This window comes from Manis javanica, chromosome X (assembly GCF_040802235.1).
Source record: "Manis javanica isolate MJ-LG chromosome X, MJ_LKY, whole genome shotgun sequence".
Classification (NCBI taxonomy): Eukaryota; Metazoa; Chordata; class Mammalia; order Pholidota; family Manidae; genus Manis; species Manis javanica.
Window position 1 is genome coordinate 17179961 of NC_133174.1, and position 25457 is coordinate 17205417.

Below are 25457 nucleotides of genomic sequence, written 5' to 3' on the forward strand. Positions count from 1 at the left end.
ACCACGATTATCTCTTCAGAGGCCCTTAACTCACTGCATGGTAAAGAACATTCCCTGCAAAGTCCCGGAAGTTACTCAAAAAGAACTATGCTGATTAAGTTACAGATAAGGTGGACTGAGATTCATTGTTTTCTTATAAGGAGAAATGGTCATAAAAAACAGAATTAAAAGTGTACACGTGAGTAGAAGACAAGTACCTCAGGACGGAGAAAAGCAAAGTACAAATGTACTGAGATCCAGAAAAATCCAGGAAGGAAAGATATAAAAAAGGACTTTGAAAAAGCTTAAAGAGCTAGAGAAATGCAAGATACTATAATTTTATATTCCCCACAGTTCAGGGTTCATGGAAGGCATGGAAAAAGTGCTAAATATAAAAACAGAGCAGCACTGGATACAAACAGCCATGAAAGATAAAGAGCACAGGATAAAAGACCACTGAGTTACCCTGGTGGGGGGTGAGTCCCTTGCTGTCCTAAATACAGGCCAGATACTGTTAGGAGCTGGCTCTGTGACCTCCACCCCTAACTCCCCCTTGGAAGAGTTAACACTTTGAGGCAACGTTTCAACATTGACTAAAGCATTAAAAATGGGAAACAATACCTTACAGTAAGGAGGCACTCAAATACTTGTTGACTAATGATCCCCAGAGCACGCTGTGGTGCGGGCCATTTCTTCATCTCTAGATCAAGCAATCTAAAAAATGAGGAAGCTTGTGGAATCTCTACTTTCTGGAGGTGGTGTAGGAAGCCAAACCACTGGGAAAAGCCTGAAATAATAATATATTTATAATGAGAGATTCTAGTTTAGGCATAGCATTAATGACTGTACAATAAAACAAAAGTGTTCCAGCATAAAAAGAAATAAAAACCTGGGTTGTGTGTCTGTTTTTTATGACCATTTCTCCTTATAAGAAAACAATGAATCTCAGTCCACCTTATCTGTAACTTAATCAGCATAGTTCTTTTTGAGTAACTTCCGGGACTTTGCAGGGAATGTTCTTTACCATGCAGGCACAAATTATTCTAGGCACAAATTTGCTTTAGCTCATTAATCCGGTAACAATGTTGGCACCATTCCTGCCGTTTTGGCTGTATTACATGTATTTAACATTAACATGTGAGTGTTCCATTTGTGTATTGCTATCTTTCCAACTGTTATCAATTCTGAAAAGTCAACAGTTAGGAAGTAAATTGACAATAGAAGAAAAAAAACAATGTTTAATTTCTGAATCTGATTGAAAACAAGAAATTCTCAATTCTCTTCTACATACTGTTCCCCTACCATCCTTCCTGGCTGGCTGACAAGTCAAAGAGGCTCCTGCTGTTCCTACCAGCATTGGGAATACGGAAGCTCAATGAGCTGTGCACTCAGGGGCCACACAAATGAATACAAGGCCTACATACAGACAACCAACACACACAACCACTTATCATTTCTCCACTGGCAGGGGACAGAGGTTACTTTGTTATGAGTCTGCCACTAGTGATCAAGAACCAGAAGGTCTGTACAAGCTGGGAGGCAACAGCATACAACAGGGGTCACAGTCACTGTTTCCTTTTGTATGACTTCTACAGTGCCAGGCAAACTATTACACAAGTTTTCTTCCCTGTGCTGGCTCCTGAAGAAGCATCATCTCAGCTCCAGAGCCACTCTTCTCGACTTGACTCTACTACAGGGCTCAGACTCTGCAGGATGCCAGCTGATACTGCCCTAAGAAGAGTTAACAGTTTTCTTTCTCACACACTCAGGGACATACACCACACAAACACACTCCACCACACACACACACACACACACACACACACACACACCCCACACATGAGCACCAGATATACTTAAACTGTCACTCAATATCAGGAAAAAAGGAGGACTTTTTTTGAACGTGGAATTTTAATTATATACATAAATAGCAACATGAGAATGAGGAGTTCTAAGACTTGCACATTATCTCTAGGTGAAAGGATTTCAGATTAATCCACCTGTAGAATGGCATTACCCAAGATAACCAAGAGGTCTAGTGTAGTTTTTCCTGAAGAAGTAAGCCAATTTACTGCATTCAATACTGACTTCTCTGCCATTTTTCTGGAAATACTGCTTTACTGTATGGTGTTGCCAATGTTTACCTGTAACTAAAAGAAAAAGAAAACGTAAGTAAACTGTGCCAGAAAAAAATTATAATGACTCTAAAATTTTGCATTGTGAAAAATCTTTGTTTAAACAGAAACCATATCAAATATTTACATTATCATTATATGACCATGGGGATCATAATGAGCCAGGGAAAACTGTAATTATTCCCATTTTATAGATGGGTAAACTAAATATGAGAAAGGTTTTGTCTTTCATCAATACTACATTCAGATTCTCAACCGGCTGTGTATTCGTACATAATTAAACAAATGGATGGATGGAAGAATTAAAAAATGCCTAAATGGCACTGCACACACCACATCTCTCCCCTTGTGAAAACCAAACAACTACATTTCCATCTATCTGCTGGAGAGCCTGATTACATCATTTGTCAGTGTGACATACACCTTTCCTCACTACTTCACCTCCTCTTTCTTTTGTAGAATGAAACACATCAATCCAAAGGCACACCAAAGACACATGAACTCCTCTCCAGATTGCTTTTCCCCCATATGCAGTTAATCTACTTAGTGATTAGAGGCTTATCAATATTTTAGAGGCAGTAACTACTCACTTGATCTTTTAATATAAAACCAAAAATTCTTACAAATGTAAACCATTAGCTTACCTTTCCTAACTCAGTTTATTAATCTGTTTGGGACTTCTCTAAGAATTCAATAGATTTACTGCATTGTTGAAAACTACAAACTAGAAACAGCCTATGTTAATAAAGATTCAATAGACTATGGTAGTCCTCCTAGGAAATTATTAAGCAGCCGAAGGAGGAATGAGATACATCTATAAGGACCAACAGGGAAAGATATACATGATATATTAAGTGAAAAAAGCAAGTTAATTGATATAGTCGACATCTATGAAATATTCTTACCAAAAAACTGAACCTAAATCTTATTAAGCCTTCAGATCCAAACTATCAGTTTGTAGGGAATGCACAGATGACAGGAACCAAGAGATAAACACAATGACACTAAATGGATGCACCCAGCCACAGCCAGAACATGGGAAATTCTAAAAGACAAATAAGCCTGGCTTTTCAATAAACAAATGCCAAGGGAAAATGAGAGAGAAGAAACCATTACCGTTTAAAAGGGACTTAAGAGAACTATCACTCAAAAGCAATATGCAGATCTTGTTTGGATCCTGATTCAAACAAACCAACATTAGAAAGTTATTAATGAAACCAGGGAAATCTGCATACTGTCTGGATACCAGATGATATTAAGGAATTAGTGTTAATTTCTTTAGGTGTGATAATAAAACTGAGATATGTGCCCTTATGGATCTTTCAGTATACTTGCAAAACAATACAGGGAATATGATCTCATTCTGTCAAAAAGTCAAAGGCATATGTGGATGTGTGAGTGTGTGTGTATGGTGTGTATACATACATATTCACACATAGAGAAAAAAGTCTGAAACACTATACCAAACTGTTAAGAGAAATTATCTCTGGGAAAGGCACAGAGCACAAGACAAGCTTGAAAAATAGCTAAAAAAAGTCTTTATGACAAATATGTACCACTTTTATAATTAGAAGCTACATGTCCAATAAAGATCTAAAAAAATTAAGAATGAAATCAACGCTGCATATACAGTAAGCTGAACTCTGGCCCAGAACATTTTTGAAAAATGAAATGGATATTTACATAATTTCCCTTTATTCCATGTCTCATTATCCCTATAGAGAAATATAACCATGTTGAGTGTAAAGTTTCTGGAGGGTATGTGTGGCTTCCTAGCTGCTCACCCTCTGTCTCCCTTCTAATAGCACACTGATGCCTATTCTGGGATGGGACTAGGCCTCTGCCTTTCAACAGGCTCCCCAGGTAATTGATTTGTATAACAATGAGACCTAGTATGGGGTTGCTATATGATGGGCTATAATGTCAAAGAGGATCAAAATTTGTTTTCTGTGACCCCTAAGGGAGGATCCAGACCATTGTGTAGGAATTACAAGGAGAAATATTTTGCTTAGTATAAAAAACAGTTTCCAAAAAATAAGAACTGCCCAAAGATGGCTTCCCTGGGGTGGTGGTGGTGGTGGTGAGTTCCCTATCAGTGGAGGTTAAAGTATGAATACACAGAGCTAAAAGGGATTTATGCTCAAGGCTGAGAGTTGAGCCAGAGGACCCCCATCAAATTCTAAGATTATATGACTCACTGGGACTCCAAAAACATGGAGACAGCTTGAGAAAGATAAACCTCAAACCCAGGGCTTTCATGAATTTTAAAGAGCAGCCATGTTTATAATAAACATAACAATGATTTTTAAAAATTTATTGTAAAAGAAAATTTCATATTCATTGCAGAAAATTAAAAACTGTAGTTATATAGAAGAAAAAATACAAAAACCATCCATAGTCCTACTATCTCAAGAAATATACTTATGTGGATAAAATGAAAGCTCCTGTGGCTAGGATTCTCACCTGGCCCTGGTTGGCTAGCTCACTACACGTGTGGTTAATGTGTCATTGTTGACTCTATATAGAGAGCCCTGCCCAGTATTCTGGGTGACACAGTGGCACGGCTGTAAGGCTGGAGAGCAGAGCAGAGGCTGGCGTGGTGGCAGCGCCAAGGACAGAGGCTCAGAGGACAGCTGTGCAGGCAGAGAGGCCCAGAGGACAGCTGTGCAGGTAGAGAGGCCCAGAGGAAGAGACCAGCTTGCCACATGCAGACTCGCTCTGAGTGAACGGGACTTTAGTGATTCAACTGCCACCGTGGAAATAAAGTTGGGTATAACCCTTTCACCCCAAGAATGTTCTACTGTCATTTCTTTGGTCATGTTGAATCCATAGTGAATTTGCCGGGGCTGAAACCCATTAGCAAGACAATTGGCGTAGTCGGCAGGATTCATTGGTGACCAAGGAAAAAGAACAGGCTGCCCTCATGGAAGGAGTGTTTCAGCAGGCCACACCTACGGACAGGGAGACATTCGAGTGTCCCCCTGTGGACATGTGGTACTGTGAAAGGGTGGAGACTGGGGTCCACCCCAAGAGAAAGAAAATTTGTTGCTAACTGGATTGTGTCACTATCACGTTCTGTGGAAATAGTAAAGGATGTCATGGTAACCCAAGAGGAAGCAGCGTGAGAAGGAACAGCAGCCCAAGAAGGAGTGGCACAAGAAGCAGCAGTATGGGAGTGCAGGCTGCCAGGTTCCAGGGGGCAGGTGAAGGAAGAGGCCCAAGAAGGAGCGGCACGAGAAGAAGCAGCACGCAGACTGCCAGGTGCTGTGAGACAAGAGAAGGATGTAGTGGAGCCGTCAGCTCCAGAAATGGAGGAGCAGAGGTTTGACGAACAGGTAGTGGCAGAGGCCCTGCTGGTGCCAGAGGCATTGGCCCCTCCTCAGTTGAGACCCCACCTGGTTGAAAGCTGGTGGAGAGCCAGAAGGACTCGGCAACTGTGGGTTCTTCCAGGAGAGGTGCAGACCCCTCCTCAGGTTGTGGAGCCCTCCATGCTCTGCTTCTATCCTCAGGCTCAAGAATAAAAGGAAATATTGTCTGCTTCTTGAAGTAAAAGGCACGAGCAGACAGAAAGAAATTGGATGACTGGAGCTGTGGCAACAACTGAGACCGGAGCAGCAGTTCCGGCTGCTGAGGACAAAGCAGAAGGCAGAGATAAAGCAACAAGATCGGCCTGTGTGTTTGCAAGACTTTGCTGGAGAGACTGGAGAAGGTGGGTATTGTAAGGCCCCCCCAGGGTCCTTTAGGTTAACTCATTTGAGTAGAACTGGTTTGAATAGAGCCAGGATAACCACTTGGTGGCAATGGATCTCCTCAGGCTTGAGGGTTATTATAATTTGTTGTAATTTTTGTTATTTGTACATTGTTGTGGCCTCTGTTGTTATTATGGAATTTGGTTACAATGCTCCAGCTTTCTGGCACAGGGACTACTGCAGAGGATTGAGGGCACATAGACTGAGAGAAGAGAATCCTGGAGAAGTGGAGTGTGGATAAAATTAAAGTTCCTGTGGCCAGGATTCTCATTTGGCCCTGGTTGGCTAGCTCACTACACATGTGTGGGCAATGCATCGTTGTTGACTATATAGAGAGCCCTGCCCAGTGCTCTGGGAGACACGGTGGCACAGCTGCAAGGCTGCAGGAGAGCAGAGCAGAGGCTGGCATGGTGGTAGTGCCAAGGACAGAGGCCCAGAGGACAGCTGTGTGGGCAGAGAGGCCCAGAGGATGGCTGTGCAGATAGAGATGCCCAGAGGCAGAGACCAGCTTGCTGCGTGCAAACTCGCTCTGAGTGATTGGGATTTTAGTGATTGACCTGCCACCGTGGAAATAAAGTTGGGTATAGCTCTTTCAACCCAAGAATGTTCTACTGTCATTTCTTTGGTCACACTGAATCCATAGTGAACTTGCCCAGGGCTGAAACCCAATAGCAAGATAACATCCATTTTTTTGTTGTATTTCCTGTTTTTTAATCTTTTCTAGAACTGCCTCACTCTACGTTTTTTCTTTTTCATTTAACAATTGTGCACATGTTCCCATGCAATTAAATACTATTGAGGCATAATAACATTCTTCTTTATGGATATACCACAATTAAGCCATTTTCCTGTTTCTGAATATTTAGATTGTTTCCAAATTTAATATGATCTACTTACCATTCAATCATAAGTGCTAGTATATAATTTTTAATATATACACAAAATAATATTATTATAACTACTGTTTTGTACTTAGCAGGTGCTCGATCAGTAAATATTGAAGGAATGAACAAAAATAAAAGGTGAACTGAATATAAGAACCAGAAGAAATCACACTGATTTTCTGACTTCATCTGATATCATTCTAAATTTCTCTAACCTCGGATTACTCAACCATTAAAGAATGAATAATTACACTTATGAATTCCCTATGTCACTTACAGTATCTCTATATAATCTTGAGCTTCTCTACAATAGTCATGTGTTCAACAGATGTTTACTGAATGCCTATTAGATGAATATAAGTGCTTACTATAGTGAAATGATGTTTGAAAAAAAATAACCTAAGAAATAAAGGCATTTTTTAATAGTTTGAAGTAGTTTTGTAGACAAATCCTAACTGTTGGGTTCTAGCTTGTCAATAAAACCCAGGTACTTCTCAAGAACAAACAATTAAATTAAGTCATGGCACTTTAACCCAGAAATTAAAGAAGGAATGAAAAATCATCCTTATCCTATATTTCTGCATAAAGTTGAAACTGGTATAATTAATTAATTAAAGACAAGTCATTTCAGCTGGTGTTAACAATGCTAAAAATAACAGTTTTCTTGCTCTTTACCTGATTAAAATGGGCGGAGCATGGAGCATTCTACTTATTCCCAGGTGAACTCTTCACATTTCCTGGCTTGTGAAATAAAAAGTAAAAAATATTAATACAGTTTGAAAAAAAGAGTAGAATGTCTCAAAGAGCCTGTCTTCAGTATTTGGCTCAATGCAAACATTAAATATTATTAGAATGCACAGTGACCCATTTCTCAGTAAACTGAAGGCTTCATATGGCTCCCTGAGGGCCTTACTGTCTAGAGCGACATACGCAAGAGGAGGGCAGGAAATAAAGGTCCATTTTTCTTCACTACACAGATTTGGCCAAACAGCTGATTCTATAAAAAATCACATCAATAGTGAAAAGATTTCTTTACCACATCATGCCACCATCATTGTTAAGGAAGGTTTTATACCTATGAGAATGCTTCCTGTAGGTACTCTGTTCTGTGTGTCATCCATCATAGGGGCCAAATTACAAAACATGTTTTGTGAAAGGAGTTATAATCAGACCACACCCATTCTGCCTGGCCACCATCTGGGAACATATAATTAGGTCATGTCATCCATGAGAAGTGACGTAACAAGGTTTCTAGTGGGAAAATGTCGTTCATGTACTAAATGTTTAAAGCCTTTCTTTCCTACATGTTTTTAAGACTTTTACTCTGAAAACCTGTTGGTAAGACCTGCTGTACATCAAGGATCTGAGCTCTCATAAGATGGCAACCTGAAAATCAGTAGGCTGCAGTTGAGCAGGCAATGAGGCTGTGATCTGTGGTCTGGACTTGGTGCAGGTTCTTCTGGTAGCCTTCTCTCAGTCACCCATGACCGAAGGAGGCGGGGAGTGAGAAAGCAGGAACGCAGGACTAACTATGTAATTGCAGAGCATGGTTTCTAGGCAACTTCAGGCTTACAGGAATGGCTGAGAACTGGTCACTAAACACAGTTATCAGACACCTGGCTTGCCTGAGTCATAGTGCTTTATACCCAATGTCCCAGCATAATTAACAGTGCCCCCTTTCACTCTCAAGAGTATCCTGGTTTAGATGATAAACTACACAGTCACTCTATCTACAGATCATATCCACTTGCTGATGGAATTCCAGGGAACGAGACCCTATGTACAATTTGGTGGACCAGGCCCACATGTTCTCTGAAAGGACTCAGTGCCTGTGTACCTTACTCTACTACTCAAGAGTCACTTTCACACACACACACACACACACACACACACACACACAGTTCCAGAGGAGCTTCCTACTGATGCAATTTGCCAAATTCTTTCTTGGGATGAGACCTTTGCAAAATGTATCCCCTGACTTAAACCAATCCCAATTTTTGCCTGGCTAAATGCTATTTATCTTTTAGATCAAACCTTTCCCCTATTCCTTGCCCTTCGATTTAGATGAGAACCTTTTTTATTCACATAATAGCATCCATATACTTCCTGATTTGTGTAATTCTTTCATGCATGTTTGAATCCTTCACTAAATACAAACTTCACAAGGGCACAATATCCATCCTTAAGGCCTCCCAGCATATAGTATTTAAACATTTGTTGAATAAACAAATGGAATGGGATGGAACCTCGAGATCTCCTGAGCATAAAAAAAAGTTTGAGTATGTACTTAACGAAGAACAAGAAGAGATAAGTAGAGGCTTATGAAGGTAAGTGAGATATTCATGTTCAACAATTGGGTCTGTCATAAAAACCATGTGGTTCTCTACCTAGTTAAATGTATTTTAGGTCTGAATTACCTTAACAAAATGCTTGCAAAGTACTTCTAGTGATATTTATATCTACTCTACTTTCTATACTTACCAGCATCTCAATCTCAAAAATACAAGATGCTAAATTCATGAGTTTATTTATCCTTTGGACATTAAGAAAATGAGCACATAAAAACATTCTTCTGGTTGAGGAAAACAACTCAGTTGCTAGGAAATTCTTGTTTGGTTACATATCACTTACAGTATAATAAAACATGACAGTTAAATATCTCACTAAAGAAATATTGAGCCCACCCACCCTATTACAAATCAAATCTCTCTTGGCAGAAACTGCCATGATCTCAGAAAAAAACACATTCTTACTTCAAAGACAGTTCGTGATTTAGCACAAGCCAGAAACTAAATTTTTTTTGCATTTTCAGAGTTTTACTTAAAATATTTTAGAACTCAGTCGTTCTCTTTATAATCCAATTTTAATATATATCAGGTTTTGTTGGTATTTTTTAGTAACTAATACATGTTATTTAACCCAACATATCTAAAATACTATTATTTCAACATATAATGATTATATAAAAACCAATCAGAATAAAAATAATGAGATGACTTACATTCTTTTTATTTGTACCAAGTCTTCTAAATTTGGTGTGAATTTAAATTTACAGCACATCTCAATCCAGACTAGCTACATCAAGTACTCAATAGCTAATGGCTACCATCTTGGACTGCACAGGCTAGAGTAATAAACTAAACAGCACTGTGATGGTTAGTTTTATGTGTCAACTTGGCTAGGCTATAGTAGAAAATCAATTTTCTTACCATGTCCACAAACATGAAAGGTAATTTCTAGTATCAAAACAAGACATTTGTTTTAATTGGAACATGTATTTCTAATTAGTATGCACTGCCACGTGAAGGGGGATTTCCAGCTAAACCTTTGACTACAGCAGCCCACTGAAATGTTTGAGCTCCTCACCAGTTGAACTATACAGATTAAGTACTTAACTTCTCCAAAATGCAATTTCCTCATTTGTGAAACAGTGCTAATAATAGAACCTGCCTCACAGACTCTAGTGAGCAAAGAGTTTAGCAAACAGTTCAGTGCCCAGGGCTAAACTCACAGCAAGTAGTGCTCAGTAAACATCACCTATTCTCTGTGGTAGGTCGCTTAACTTTCTTTGATGAAGAAATAAAAGGTAAAGATAAATGACCTGTTAAAGACCCCAGTGAAATTCTAGTTCACTGGATGTGGTAGGCAGAACCATGGACCCCCAAAGATGTGTGCATCCTAATCCTGGAACCTGCACCTTTACATGGGGGAAGGAGAATTAAGGTGGCATTGGTATTAAGGTTGCTAATCAACTGATCTTACAAGAGGGAGATTATCTTGGATTATCTGGGTGGGCCCAGATGAATCACACAGGTTCCTATAGTCTAAGAGGGAGGCAAAAGACCCGGTCAGAGAAATGAGACATGAAAAGGACTGTACCTGCAGTGGCTGGGCTTTGAAGATGGAGGAAGAGGGCAGTGAGCCAGGAATGCTACCGTCTCTAGAAGTTGGGAAAAGCCCTCAGCTGACAGTCAGCAAAACAGATCTTGGTCCTATAACCCCAAGAACTGAATTCTGCTGCTTCCCTTTCATTTTTCTGCTGAGCCAGCAGGGGCCTGAACACAACTATTAAAAGCCCAGCTTCAGAAGTTCTGCTCAGTTTTCAGGTTTATATTTCTTTATGTATTTTCTTGCTCTTTTAAGAATTATTAAGGTTTTTCTTTTTAGTTATTGTTGGGCCTTTAACAGTCATTATATAATTCTTTGATGATAACTTATTACATTTTTTACAAACCTAGCAAAAACTAAGCATGACATTTACTGAGACACACTGCTGTGTTTGGCTAATTATAGGACAACTCCAAAAGAGTCATTGTGACTCTGGGGCCTGACACCCACAACTGGCCTCCAACTCTGATACTCAGACCTTGGGCCGGAAATATTCTCAAAGGATTTCAAACTAGCAATGGACAATCAATAAATAGTTTCATGTTTTTATTAAGCTCCTAGAGTCAAAGAGTGAAAACCATAATGGAAAATATCAATAACTCAACTACAGATTAAAATCATTAATTTGTAAAGACATATACACCCCTATGTTTATTGCAGCACTATTTACAATAGCCAAGAACTGGAAACAACCTAAGTGTCCATCAGTAGATGAATGGATAAAGAAGATGGATACATATACACAATGGAGTATTACTCAGCCATAAAAGAAGAATGAAATATTGGCATTTGGATGGACCCAGACGGTATTACACTAAATGAAATAAGTCAGAAAAAGACAAATACCGTATGATTCCACTTACATGTGGAGTCTAAAAAATAAAACAAATCAACAAATAAAACAGAAACAGACTCATAAACATGGAAAAAAAACTGGTGGTTACCATGGGGAAGGGGCATGCAGAGATGGGTGAAATAAGTGAAGGGAATAAAGAGGAACAAACTTCCAATTATAAAATAAGTAAGTCATGGGAATGAAAGGTACAGTATAGGGAATATAGTCAGTAGTATTTAGTATCTTTGAATGGTGATAGTTGGTAACTATACTTATCATGGTGAGCATCTCATAATGTATGTAATTGTTGAATCACTGTTTTGTACACCTGAAACCAACCTAATATTGTATGTCAACTATGCTTCAATAAAAGAAAAAAGTTAAAAAAAGAAAGAAAGAAAAGAACTTCTGATCATCAAAAGACACCAAAACTAAAAAGATAAGCCACAAACTGGGAGAAGACACCTGCAAACATACAACCAAAAATATAAGAGTCTATGAAAAAAATAAATCATTAAGAAAGGGACAAATGAACTACAGAAAAATGGCCGAAAGATATGAACAGACATTTCAAGAAGAAGAAACCAATAAACATGTGAAAAAATATTCAGCCACATTAGTAATCAAGGAAAAGCACATTTAACAACAATGAGAAATTGTGGGACCATTTTGACAAGCCAGAGAGGAAACTATCACAGTGTACTTGGGTCCTGTCAAAGAACTCCAAGCCAACGTCTACCAGCGAAGATGGAACAATTCAAACTTTAATAAGATAAGAATTACAAATATGGATAAATCTACAAATTCATAATGATATTAAACAACCTAATTGGTGACCTCCTGAGGATGATAGGAAACCAATTTTTTATTTTGAAAACTGGATAAATAAGAAGAAAAAATTCAGCATTTATCCTATCTTCCCTCTAACTGGGTAACTAAATAGTAGATGAGGGGAATTGGTTCCTTACTAAAGTATTCCAACTAATACGTAAAAATGAAATGACAGAGAAGTAGAATTAGTACCATTTTCCAACTCCCAGTGAATCACTGGGTCTTGGCATTGAGCATCAATAGCCACTAATACCAAAACAGCAAGGCAAAAACCAGACTCACATGTCAACACAGACCTACAGCTTTGCCAACAGGATCAAACAGGAACCTGATTAAGCAGCCTCTGGATCCAGCTGCCAATCGTCAGGAAATGCAGAGAAGAAAGGAACATGTCCAGCTAGCTGTACCATCAGTGTGCAATCGGCAAAACCCAAACTGTGGGAAACTCTACAGGTCCAACATGCTGTGATAGCTACAACTAACTCTCAAATGGGTCAGAAAAATAAAACACAAAGTAAAAGTAGCAAAACATTCATTGAATATATAACATATTATATATTCTTTTATTTTGAAAAAAACAAACTACACTATGATGAAAACAGATCACACTACCAGAACAGTATTTCTGGACACACCCATCCATCTTTGCTTCACAGTTTTGACCAAGAGTTCATTTCAAGTTGAAGCAGATAAATTCCTCTTGAATGACCAATGACAATGATAGTACTGAAAGGCCAACTTATCCAAACTGTATTGGTAGAAGACTCAGTGCAAACATTTAGAATTAATTCCAAAAAGGGATGTGGCGGAGCAGAAAAATGCCACAGACCTATTCAGGGTCTCTGAGATGTAGATCCATGGGAAATAACATAATTATGAATTGACTTTCCTACCACTTTAAATTTCAAGGCTCTGTTTCAAACACAATGCTCACAAATTTCTTTACTTATTTACAACCAAAAGCATGTACATCTGTTACACCATTAGAGTACCGATAAGGAAAAATTCTGAAATGTCCTAAACTAAGTGACAAAGGGCCAGAGAATGAGGGAGAAAAGGGCAGGTCATCGATCAACAGCCACAGGCAGTAGCTAACCAGAAACTCCACGTTCCTGGATGAAGCCATTTCAACAATCATCTAGAAGATCCCCAGAACCACATTCCCCTTGTACATGAGTCTGACCATCAACAACCAATCCACGAGCCTTCTCTATGCATTAACCACTTATCCCCCAATTTTCCCCGCTTCAAGTTAGCCCACCTCCCTTATCTGTAGCCAGTGTGAATTTAAAGAACTTTCTTTTCTTGAGACTCCTTATTCATGCCCCCTGTTTCTTGAGTCTAGCAGACAAACTGTTTCTGTTAACTTGCCTTGCTGCTGGTGAAGCAGGAACTTCCTGCCCCAGGACTCAGTCCTTTTTCTGGCTGCATCTGTGAAGGCTCAAATAAACCCTTTTATTTCAGAGGTCTCTCAGTCTCTAGGTTTTGATATGTCAGTACAAACAATTACCTGAGACTGGTAATTGAAGCCTGACCTGAAAACCAATTTCCAAACAAGGTAAGAAATAAGCAAAAATCTCCTTCATGAAATGTCCCCCAATTCCCTTCTAACAGACAGTGCCTGGGCCCCAAAAGATTTCTGTTCCAGGGTAGCTTAAATCTTTGCTCTCATTGATAAAACAAAAGCAAAAAACCCCACTGAAAACCACAAAATCTAACAAGAAGGGAGCAGGGGAATCAATAAAAAGCAATGGCATTTCACTACCAAATAATTCCTTAAATCAAAGTTTATCAAATATTGAATAGGGCCTTCTGCTATTTCTCATTTAAAACTTGTTCTAAATGTTTAATTAGTCCACATCAACTTTACTACTTATTATTGAGAACAGACAGCTGTCAGGAAAATTATGCTTTGAGAGTAAACAAATGGAGGAACGCTAAGTTCTCAAAGACGCTGAGGAGGGCAAGGGCATAGAAGATTCAAGAAAAAAATGCATACCAACCTCGAGCTGATTAGACATCAGAACTACCTCACTCTCAAAAAATGTACATATAAATCTGAGTAGCTTTAGTGTCTAATGTTTCCAAATTACCATAAACTGCTGGCCTGTTTAACTTGCATTCCAACCACAGTCCGGTCGCTTCCGCAATGGGCTGAACTCTCAGAGCGGGGAAATCTATTTCAAAGAGTCTCTGGGGGGATGCCCTTTGGCTTTCCTGTGCATGTGTCTGCGACGATACCACAGTGAGCACTAAGAACTGTTAGGCTCGGTTTAATTTTCCATGTTTCTTTCTAGGGCTGTGTACAGGTTTCCTGACATTTGATTTCCTTTCCCATATAAAACTCAGTGTGGACTTAAGAAATTTTTTTAAACAGGAAAGAAGGCTTCCAAAGAAAATGTCAGAGAAATTAAAACAAAACTCTGAGTGTTTATTTTTTAAAGGGATTGCCGAAGGGCACTTGATAGTAATATAGAACTTCCTACTCAAGAGCGAGTTTAAACAGGCTCAACAGAAACTAATTCCTTTAGAAACCAACAGTATAAAAATCAGTCTTAAGATTTCACTGGAAGATCATTTACGTAAATAATGAGGAGGGTTCACAATTTATTTTATGTTATTTTCAAATTCTAGTTCAAAATGCTGGATTTTAATTTTGAGATAGTTTTTTCTATTTTTTCTTAAAAAGTATTCTGATTTGAGATGACAGGAGTCAAAATGAACTTCCTTCAATCTGTAGGAAGTATGTTAATATAAGAACCTAATTCTTCCTTATTGGAAAGAGAACGTTTCAGCAAACACAGGCAACATTCAATCAGCTATGTGGCTGTGAGAAGAGATAAAGAAGATACCTTCTTACAATTACACAACCTCCCCTTTCTGCCCCTCATCCACCAGTCAGCACGAGAATGTGGCTTGTAGCTGGTGGACAGTCCCCAACACACCATGGCTCATACTCTTAACTGGGCCAAGAAGGCCAGGGGATGAACAGATACAGTACTGCTAAAGGAAAGAACAGAGCCTATGATAAGTGAAACAGTTAAGAGGAGGAGTCTTGGTTGTATTCTGCCTGGGAGCACACTATGTTCCCTTTGAATCTAGTTATGATAAAACTTTCAGATAATATGATATACTTTGAGCAAATTACAAATACGACACAGCAAAAATTATGAAATTATGTTCTAAGAGTACATGGCAGTAGAGTACATTTTATGGTCACCACTTATTCAGCCTTGCTGATAATAATAAAATGCACCAAAGTTCTTCTGCTCCTCCAATAAAGGCCACCAGAGAATCTAAGCTAAAGGCATTATGAAAAACAAACTGGAAAAACAAGAGCAAGCAACAGGGTTATCAAGAATTTTACAAAACCCTAGAGAAACTGCATATTTAAACCAAAAGGAAGATAATAAGGATCTTCTCACCTTTTGAAAGTTCTCCTTCCACAAATCTTCAATGACTATGTATCCTCGTAAACCCCAGTCATACAATTTCTCCCCACTGACCTTGAAACAAAATAGAAAATATCCATTGCTAGTCCATAAATGACTGGTAAGGAAGAGAATTTTCCATTTCCCTTTTTCCTGTTTCTAAAAGAACTGTATTTAAGCATATGATGGTCATGGAAGTCTTGGGACAGATACATTTAAAATGTGTAATGTAAGCAAATAAAAAGATACTAAGATCACAGAATAAGAAGAAAAAATAGTTTAGTTGTATATACTTATTGTTTAAAATAATCTGCCATTAATTGCAGGTGTATATCTTATATTTCCACAATTCCAAGGAGAAAAAAATGTAGATCATTGCTGATATGGAAAATTCCTGAAAATCAGACACAGAAAGAAGGTTTCCACCTATCACAACTAGCACATAACAGCCAACCAATCACATTTGCCAAAATCCATCACCATTTTAGGGGGTTAGTTAGGTGAACCCAATGAAGATGTTCTCAGTTTTCCCAGGTCTTTCAAAACATAAAGTCTTCAAATTTCTACAGGGATTTTGCCTCCTGATTCAAGATCCTTCCTGCAACATTCCGAGAGATAGGCCCTGGGGTCAGAGAACAGTTTGGGGTCAAGGAGCCACTACCTTAAAATGCACTTGTCCACCTTTGGCTGGCTGGCTTTAATTGCTGGAAACTTTTTTTTAAAGTATTGAGGTTTTTTTTTTTAAGTGCTTCCAGTAGTTTGTGTTCACTGGTCCTACTTATGGCAGAGAATGTTGACTACATTCCTTCCACATGACAGTACCTCAAATTTATTTTATTTTAAACAAAGCAGTTATTATTCTCTTCCAAATTTTTGTAAAAATTTATCTATGTATATAGCACTGTAGTTTACAAAGCACTTTCACATGAATTATCTCTATTCTATATAATTACCCCATGTGGTAAGTTGGCAAAGACTGTAAGGAATTATTCAGAGGCCGAGTGACTTGTCTAAGGTCACAGTGCTAGTAAATACAATGGTTGCAACACGCTGGTGTCTTACAAGTTATATTCTTCCAGTTGCTCTAAATGTTCTTAAAATATGATATATGATTCTATTCTCGGAGCCACCAGTGGACATATTGAGCATTTACCATGTATATGGCACTGTTCTTGGTGTTTTAGATTTCTGAGAGGAAAATAACACTTGTCATCACTTTAAAGGGATTTCTTACAGTACTTTTATTCAAACACTAATGAACAGAAAACAACATAAGCAATTAAATGGCTTGTCTAAGAACAGGGTATTCACTGAAAAAAACTGAAACTGAAATAGGAACTAAATGACACTAAAACACTATCAAAATCTCTTTCAGTAACTGATGTTTGTTTTCTTGTGACAAAACAGACTTATCATAAAATTTACCATTTTACCCATTTTTAGGTATACGATTCTGTGACACTAAGTATTCTCACAATGTTATGCAGCCATCACCACTATCCATTTCTAGAACTTTTTCATTATCCCAAACAGATCACTAATGTTTTATATCTAGTAAAAATAAAGTTAATTGTTTTGTTCTGGCTTACTCTAGGTACAAAATAAAAGACAAAACTCCTTTCCATTGACTTTAAAAATAAATTAGAATACAACTCAGACTTGCATCCTACCATCTTGGTTGTGAATACAAAAGATCTTTTGCAACATATGCTGTAGCATACAAGATACAAAAAGACCCCTACTCAGGGAGCAGCCACATATTCTTCTCAGCCAGGGGCCAAGCCTACCCTCCCTACCCCATTCATTTACTGTTTTTTAAAATCCGTAACAGACTGATGATGTTTGATTATTTTGATGATCTAGGGCAGGCAGACATGATTTATTGTTCCAGAGCTGGAGTCTGCACCAGGCAGAATACTGTCTGCCTCCAGGACTGCTGTAAGCAATGTCAAGCTCACCTTGGAAATATCTTACCAGCATTTGCCACCAGAACCATCAATTTCCCACAGCTGGAGCCACTGGACTCCCACCTACAACTGCAGTGTAATCCAGGAACCTAGACTCAAGCCTGTCATGAGGACTCCAGAGAGCTCAGTGTCAGGTCAGTCTAGCTTGGAGCCCTCAGAGCCCAAGTCTAGGAGGGGCTGCTGCTCCTCATAGACCAAGTCTCCATGTGATACACAGTTCTGGCAACTGGGTCCCTGTGTCCATAAGCTGTCCAGGACCTTAAAATATAGAGCATCCCTTGCTCTTGACGGTTTTCCAAGGGACTCTACATATAGAGTCCCACTAAGTCCAGATGGACTTAGGGAGTCTAGTCTATTACCAGTCTAGTTGCTTCTCAAAAATCAGGGGCATTAAAACTCCCTGGAAGGCTTGCTAAAACAAAGATTGCTGGCTCTCACCCTTAGAGTATCTGAGTCAGTAGGTCAGGGTAGGACCTAAGAATGTGCATTTCTAGCAAGCCAGGTGGTCTTGATGCTGCTGGTCCAGGGACATTTTGAAAACTGCTGGTCCATCTGTTGTGGACTGAACTGTGTCCCCCAAAATTCATATGTTGAAACCCCAAACCACAATGTGACTGTATTCAGAGATGAGGTTTTTAAAGAGGTAATTAAGGTTGAATGAGGTCATAAGAGTAGAGCTCTAATCCAGTATGACTGGTGTCATTATAAGATGAGGATGAAACAACAGGGATGTGACTGTACAGTGAAAAGGCCATATGAAGACACAGCAAGAAGGCGGCCATCTGCAAACCAAGGAGAGAGGCCTCAGGAGAAAGCAACCTTGCCAACATCTTGATCTTGGACTTCTAGCCTCCAGAACTGTGAGAAAATAAATGCCTGCAGTTTAAGCCCCCAGCCTGTGTTATTTTGTCACAACAGCTCCAGCAGACTAAGACATCCATTTCACCCATGTTATCTGCTACTGTGTTCTCCTACTTGCCAGGATGCCATCAAACTGAGGCCTGAAGCGTAAGGAAGGAGCAGCCAGCTGAAAGCCCTGAGAAGGGTGTTTGCAGCAGAGGGAAATCCAGTCCCCAGAGTCCCCAGCCAGGAAAGGGAGGCTGGGGCCAGGACCGGGGAGCAGGTGCAGAAGGCCAGAGCACAGGCCTGGGCCTGTGACTCCAAGGAGGGCAGGTGGTGGCCAGATACGCTCACACTGAGAATGGCCCGTTAGCTATCAGCTTCGGAATTTGAGTCTCCATGTAAATATGAAAAAAAAAGGTATCCTAAAATTTCCTTTGACTAATATTCAAATTAGCGTGCATTCTCTGAATACTTGGCATGACTAGAAAGAGGGCCAGAACTAAGGTACACAGCAGTGGAGAAAAACATTGAAATTCGCTGTAATTCAACTCTATGTACAAATAAATTTTAGTCCGGTGTTATAAAAGCTGCAAAATAAAATTAAGCAGTAAACCCATACATACATAGGAATGATGGACATCCGAGTTTACTGGGTCTCACTTACCTGGACAAATATGATGGCTTGTTGTGGATAATAAAGAGAGGCAGCTAATCCCACGAAACCAGGTGGATACACTAGCTTCTTTATTTTTGAACCTATTAAATATAAGTTTGTTGACACCATCAGATGATTTGCTATCCTTACCTTCCCAATCTGCCATCCTACAGTGACAGAGCATGTGCCTTATAATATCATATGCACCAAAAGAACCAATACATTTTCATAGCTTTAGTGACATACAACTCATACAACTCTCCCATTTCAAGTATCCAATTCAACAGTTTTTAGTGTAGTCACAGAGGTGTGTAACCATCACCACAATCAATTTTTGAACATTTTCAACACCCCTAAAAGAAACCTCACGTCCATTAGCCATCACCCCCCGAGGCCCTTTGACCTCGGCCCTAGGGAACCACTAATCTACTTTCTATCTCTATGAATCTGTCTACTCTGGACAGTTCATATAAATGGAATTATATAATATGTGGTCCTTTGTCACTGGTTTCTTTCATTAGTACAATGTTTTCAAGAGAACCACCATTTCTAAGGGAGCAGAAAGGAAGACTGTTTTGAAAAGAAAACCACACATTGTTCTAGTTTCTATGGTTTACATTCTTTTATAGTAAACTGGCTTCCTATTTAAAGACTGAACATAAGCATTCCTCTCCTCTCCTTTCTAATGCTCCATAAACATAACAGTACAAGAATAAAATGCTGATAATAAATCCACAACCAAGAGAAAATGTGTGGAGGGGTCCACTGGTAGACAAGAAGTGTCAACCAATTATCAGAAAATGGAGAGTGAACAGAAGCAAGGAGACAGTCTTCAAGTCCTGAGGAGGGGCTGCAGCACAGGACACAACAGAATGTCCCCAGCAGCCCAGAGATGCCAGCTACTGTAGAGGGTGGAGGGATCAACCAGGGATCAAGATTGGGGACAAATGCAGGCCTGTGCAGGGACCAGGTGATCCTCTCCTTCCTCCATACCATCTCAGGGCAAAAGTGCCTGTAGCCAGGCAGTCTTTTCAGGCAAAGTTTAAAAAGGGGGTGGGGTGTTTCTAAAGTAATGTCATGGATTTTCTGCTGAGAACCAAGATTGATGGTGTCTGGGCAAATCCATGCCAGTGCCCGAAAGTACAGCCTTCCTTGTGCAGGCTGGGGGTAGGCACCTCCCCAAAAAGATCAGTTCCCCTTCAGGTCACTCTGTAGTACAGCCTGCCTGCCATCTATGCACAACAAATTCTTACTAGTACTTCAATTGCCTTGTTCTTAAACACAGATCACCTATCATTTGAGGAAAGCCTGCAACATAAAAGAGAAGATCAAGAAAATCAAGAAGGGAAAAAAAAACCTCATAGAAAACAACATAAAAACAAAGCTAAAACTGTTATCATCAAATAAATTCAAGAAACTACTACATTAAAGGAAAAAAGTTCTATGAAAAAGGAACACTAAGAGAACAAGAAAGAGCTCTTAGAAATGATCAAAGTAAAAAATTCAAATGGGATACAATAAAATAATCAAGAAAATGTAAGAGACATACAGGGTCAGTTCAAACAGTTCAATCACTAATTAATATGAGTTCAGGAAGGAAAAAGGATGACAGTAAATTTTCAAAGAAATACAAGATGGGTGTCTTCCTGAGGGCTGCATGCTACCAAAATGCCCAACCATGAATGAAAAATCTGTATGTAGTCACAGCACAATGGAAGGTGAGAACACTGAAGATTAAGAGAAGATTCTCAAAGATTCCAGGGTAAAAATATGAATCATTTCAGAAGGAACAATCCAGACTGGCTGCTGACTCTTACATCTGCAATGCTGGATGCTAGAAGACATGGTCTTCACAGGTTTGATGGAAAACAAACCCTACCCCCAACCAAACTAGCACTTGGTATGAGGGCATAAAGTCATTTTCAGACTTGCAAGAACTTGGAAAGTATACCTCCAACATGGGCTTTTTTGCAAGTGACTTAAACATGTAGTTAAACATGACAGCAAACCAGGAAGACAATATGGAACGTAGGAAAAGAGGGTCAAACCCAAGAGAGCACGGAGCCATTTCCCGAGACAACAGCTGTGCTGAGTCTCAGTCCAGACTGAGAAAGGATGTAGGGTCCTGGGAAAAGGGGAATTGACAGAATAGAGAGCAGGATGGAGGGCTAGGAGAAACCTGAGAGTGACAGTAAGAGAATTAGTACAGGGTGAAAACAGGAGAATACACTAGAAACGGACTTGAACCTAGAAGCAGTCTCCACTGAGAGGCACAAGGTTTTTGATATGGGACATGTATGTACAGATGCTAGTGCAATCTATGTTACTAATACTCACAGTTAGGGTAACATAAGCACTGTTTGTTTGGTTTTAAACTTTAAACAAACAAATCCCTGAAGATGGAACTGGGGTTACAGAGGAATACAAATGTTATCAATCTAGATTCCTAATAAATTAAAGTTTTTCTCCTCATCCTGTTGCCTTGATTGAAGGGATGATTACTAGCCTGCTACACCCCTGGGATCCCACCTGTACAGTTTGAAGCTTTAAGTGCCTAGGCAGCTCACAAAGGTTAGGAAGAGGTAAAGGGCAGCAAACCACCACCCAGCCATTGTCACTTGTCTAGGGAAAGCTGAAAAGCAGCAGCTCTTGGGCCTCCAGCTTTTCTGGTTCATACAATGAGCTGCAGGCCCAGAACTTCAGGAAGGAATGTGATCCCCAGCCTCTGCCTCCATCTCCATGTCCATATCTCCCCAGAAGCCAGTGGTATGGGCTCTACCTACCAGCAAAGCCAGAAGGGAACCACTGGCTGCCAGAGCTGGTGGGCAACAAACACCTGCCACCCTTGAGTGGCCTGGCTAGGCCCACTTCCTCTGAATGGTCATCCATTCCCCTCTCTTCCCAGAGAGGTGCCTCCTGTCAACACCACAGTTGTGGCCATCCTCATCAACTGAGGCAGACTAGCTTAGCGGATATTCTCAAGAAACCCTACCGTATGATCCACAATCCCTCTTTTGGGTATATACCCAAAGGAAATGAAAGCAGTACCTCTAAAAGATCTTCTGCATCCCCATGTTCATTGCAGAATTATTCACAGTGGCCAATACGTGGAAACAACGTAAGTGTCTGTCAGTGGATGAGTTGATAAAGACTGTAGTAGCTATATACAGTGGAGTATTATTTAGCCTTAAAAAATGAGACACTGCCACTTGCAACAACATGGGATGAACCTGGAGGACATATGTTAAGTGAACTAAGCAAGACAGAAAAAGGTAAACACTGAATGATCTGATATGCAGAATCTAAGAAAGTCAAATACATAGAAGCAGAGAGTAGAAGGGTGGTTAGTAGGAGTGGGGAGGGAGGTAGGGGAAATGCGAACACGTTGGTCAAAGTATACAAAGTTAGATTATATAGGATGAACAAGTCTAGAGAGCTACTGCATGACATACTGACTACAGTTAATGATATTGAACCCTGGAAATGCATTGAGAGAAGATTTCAGGTGCTCTCAACACACACAAAAAAGATAACTATGTGAAAAGATATGTTAATTTGCCTGATGGTAACAGTCATTTTACTGTGTGTGTATAGGTATGTGTGTGTGTATGGGTATGTGTATCTCTCTCAAGACATCATATTGTATACCTTAAATAATACAATTAAAAAATTAAAAATAAATAAATAAAATGTTAGACTGGAAAAAAGAAAAAGAAAACTTACCTTCTGAGGCCATCTGCTGCTGCCATCATAGGGGACCATCTATGTGGAGAGGCATACAGACCACTCCAGCCACCCATAAACATACCTACCATCCCACTCATCTTGCTTAGTGAGCCCCTGACATTGTTCACTTCAGGCCCTTCTACCCCAGTGCCCACGGGAAAAGGCCTGTTGTCGAGTGTGTGTGCATGAGTGTGTGTGCATGTGTGTACTTTTTTGAAAAAGAATTAAAGTCTTAAATTATCTTAATACTACTGAGACCTCCCAGGATAAGGAAAGAGACAAGCAAAAAAGCAAATGAAAACAAAGGAACAGGACCCACAGTAGTAGGTGTTCCTGTGCTGCTGTTGTGCCCAGGAAAGTAGTTAAAAGAGAGCAATTTAAAGAAAAACTTTCTATTTTAGGAATTTTCATAAAGCCTGAATTTTACATTCACTGAAACTTCAAGTAGTCCATAAGAAATTCACCTCACTATAGTGAACTACTTTATAATCTTTTATTTCCTTTATGTTTTGCTATCTACCAGTCTAATATGGTAATATTTTTAATCGGTATTTGTTAGCTTTTAATTTTAAAGTATTTAAAAAATTTTTATATTATCACTGATGGCCAAAGCTATAACACATGAAGAAATTAATAAAATGCCCATGAAAGCACTGTTCTACTTGGTGTGATTAACAGCCTGATCTTTTTTTTTTTTAGAAATGACCTACTTTTTTAAAAAATGTTTTATTAAGGTATGACTGATATACATTCTTACGAAGGCTTCACATGAAAAAACAATGTGGTTACTACATTTACCCATATTATCAAGTCCCCACCCCATACCCCAATGCAATCACTGTCCATCAGTGCAGCAAGATGGCACAGATCCACTGTGTGCCTTCTCTGTGCTACACTGTTCTCCCCATGATCCCCCACACCATGTGTACTAAACATAATACCCCTCAGTCCCCTTCTCCTTCCCACACCCCTCCCCTTTGGTAACCATTAGTTCATTCTTGGAGTCTCTGAGTCTGCTGCCATTTTGTTCCTTCAGTTTTGCTTCATTAACAGCCTGATCTTAATAGTGACACATTTAGAAACAGTTTCTGAGGTCTGGCAGACTTTGGTTAACAAAAGCTCACTCTTTCTGTACCAAAGAACAACAGTAATTTGCTCAAGTAGATGTGCCTATGAAGGATAACTAACTTCTTTTTTTAACTGACAGTACATAATTTCTTTCATTTTATTGTTTTATATTTTCTATATATGCTTAAAATCAAATATATTGGAGAAAACCACCACATCAATTATATATTAAGAAAGCCATATTCAGGAACCCACTCACTATGAAAAGTGACAAATGAAAAGAAAGAACCAAATATACATCTTATCTCTCCCTGATATTATTAACTGTTAAGAAAAAAACCCACATAATTGCACCTACCTCTAGCCAGAAGGAGTCCAATAATGCCAGCAAAACCAATAACACCAAGTCTTGGAAAAAATCCAGGAGGTGCATTTTGGAGATATTCATAGCTGTCTATAATAGAATCAGACCAGGAAACAGTTCCATAAATTGCTCATTAAAAGCTAAACAAAAAAATCTTATTTATGACTAGTATGTATAGTGTCAAATGCATTTCAAGGAATATATTCTTTGCTTTCTGCTAACCTGAGTCTTTTCAAGACATTCTTTTTATGTGATATACAAACATGATTTACTATCACATAGCAAGTATCCAACTTTCAAACACTTTTGGTCTGACAACCTACTGACAATAAAGTAATACTGGATTACCTTTATATTCCTGAAGGCAACAGATCTGAATCAACTACTCACAATAGGAGAAATACAAATACAGGGATCTCTTGCTATCTAAACTTGTTATCCAAACACAGAAACAGAATAGATTTAGATAAATATTTGGATAGATCTGCTGCTGCTTGAAGCTTTCCTGTATGTTCTCTGAAAATCAGGAATCAAATACATTAGACTCAGGAAAAAATGTATCCTCTGCCATCTGAATTCATTACTTGAACGCAAGAACAGAATAAATTTGGACAATGAAGGAAACTTGCAGTGCAAGTACATGTGGGAAATAGTCACTGTTGATAGATAAACAAATAAATGCAATACGAGAACCTACCTGCCATGCCTGAACATGCCTTATGATCTCGATCCCATGATGCCTCCTCCCCTCTCCACTGAGCCAATCCCACCAAGTAAGAGCCAGCTTAAGTTCTAGCTCCTCAGAAAAGCCTTTCCTGTACTCATCAGCTCACACTTCTCTTCCTCCTCTGAAGCCCATTATATTTATTCTCTGTACTATCATTTGGCACCTAATCCTGTGAATAATGAAAATTGTGTTTAATTATTCAAGGGTATATTTTATGTCTCCTCAAGGAGAACATATGTTCCTTAATGGTGGATGGCTTAGACTTCTATGTTATTTTCTCTCAGTTGTTAGAGTGGATGTTCATTCAACAGCCATTAAAAACACTGCTAGGAATTGATGGGACACCAAATGAATTAACAAATGGACTTTAGCTAT

At 39.2% G+C, this 25457-nt stretch overlaps 1 protein-coding gene and 1 long non-coding RNA gene across 4 annotated transcripts in view; one reads left to right on the top strand and one right to left on the bottom strand.

Moving 5' to 3' along the window:
- Nucleotides 1-1851: 1851 nt before the first annotated feature.
- Nucleotides 1852-25457, bottom strand: part of APOO (apolipoprotein O) — a 56457-nt gene continuing 32851 nt past the window's right edge. For both annotated transcript variants that reach the window (XM_017653222.3, XM_017653220.3), the window contains exons 5-9: nucleotides 24350-24445; nucleotides 19207-19298; nucleotides 15727-15807; nucleotides 7423-7488; nucleotides 1852-2129 (exon numbers count right to left, since the gene is read on the bottom strand). In XM_017653222.3, coding sequence (XP_017508711.1) covers nucleotides 7453-7488; nucleotides 15727-15807; nucleotides 19207-19298; nucleotides 24350-24445 — 305 coding nt within the window. In that variant the 3' untranslated portion in view covers nucleotides 1852-2129; nucleotides 7423-7452. The remainder of the gene's footprint in view (nucleotides 2130-7422; nucleotides 7489-15726; nucleotides 15808-19206; nucleotides 19299-24349; nucleotides 24446-25457) is intronic.
- Nucleotides 2136-7400, top strand: LOC118973901 (uncharacterized). Of its 2 annotated transcripts, none has more exons than XR_012127284.1 (3): nucleotides 2136-5449; nucleotides 5624-5823; nucleotides 6843-7400. It is a non-coding gene; the product is annotated as an uncharacterized lncRNA (long non-coding RNA). The 2 variants fall into 2 exon arrangements; XR_005063426.2 differs by having other exon boundaries at nucleotides 5662-5823; nucleotides 6843-7399.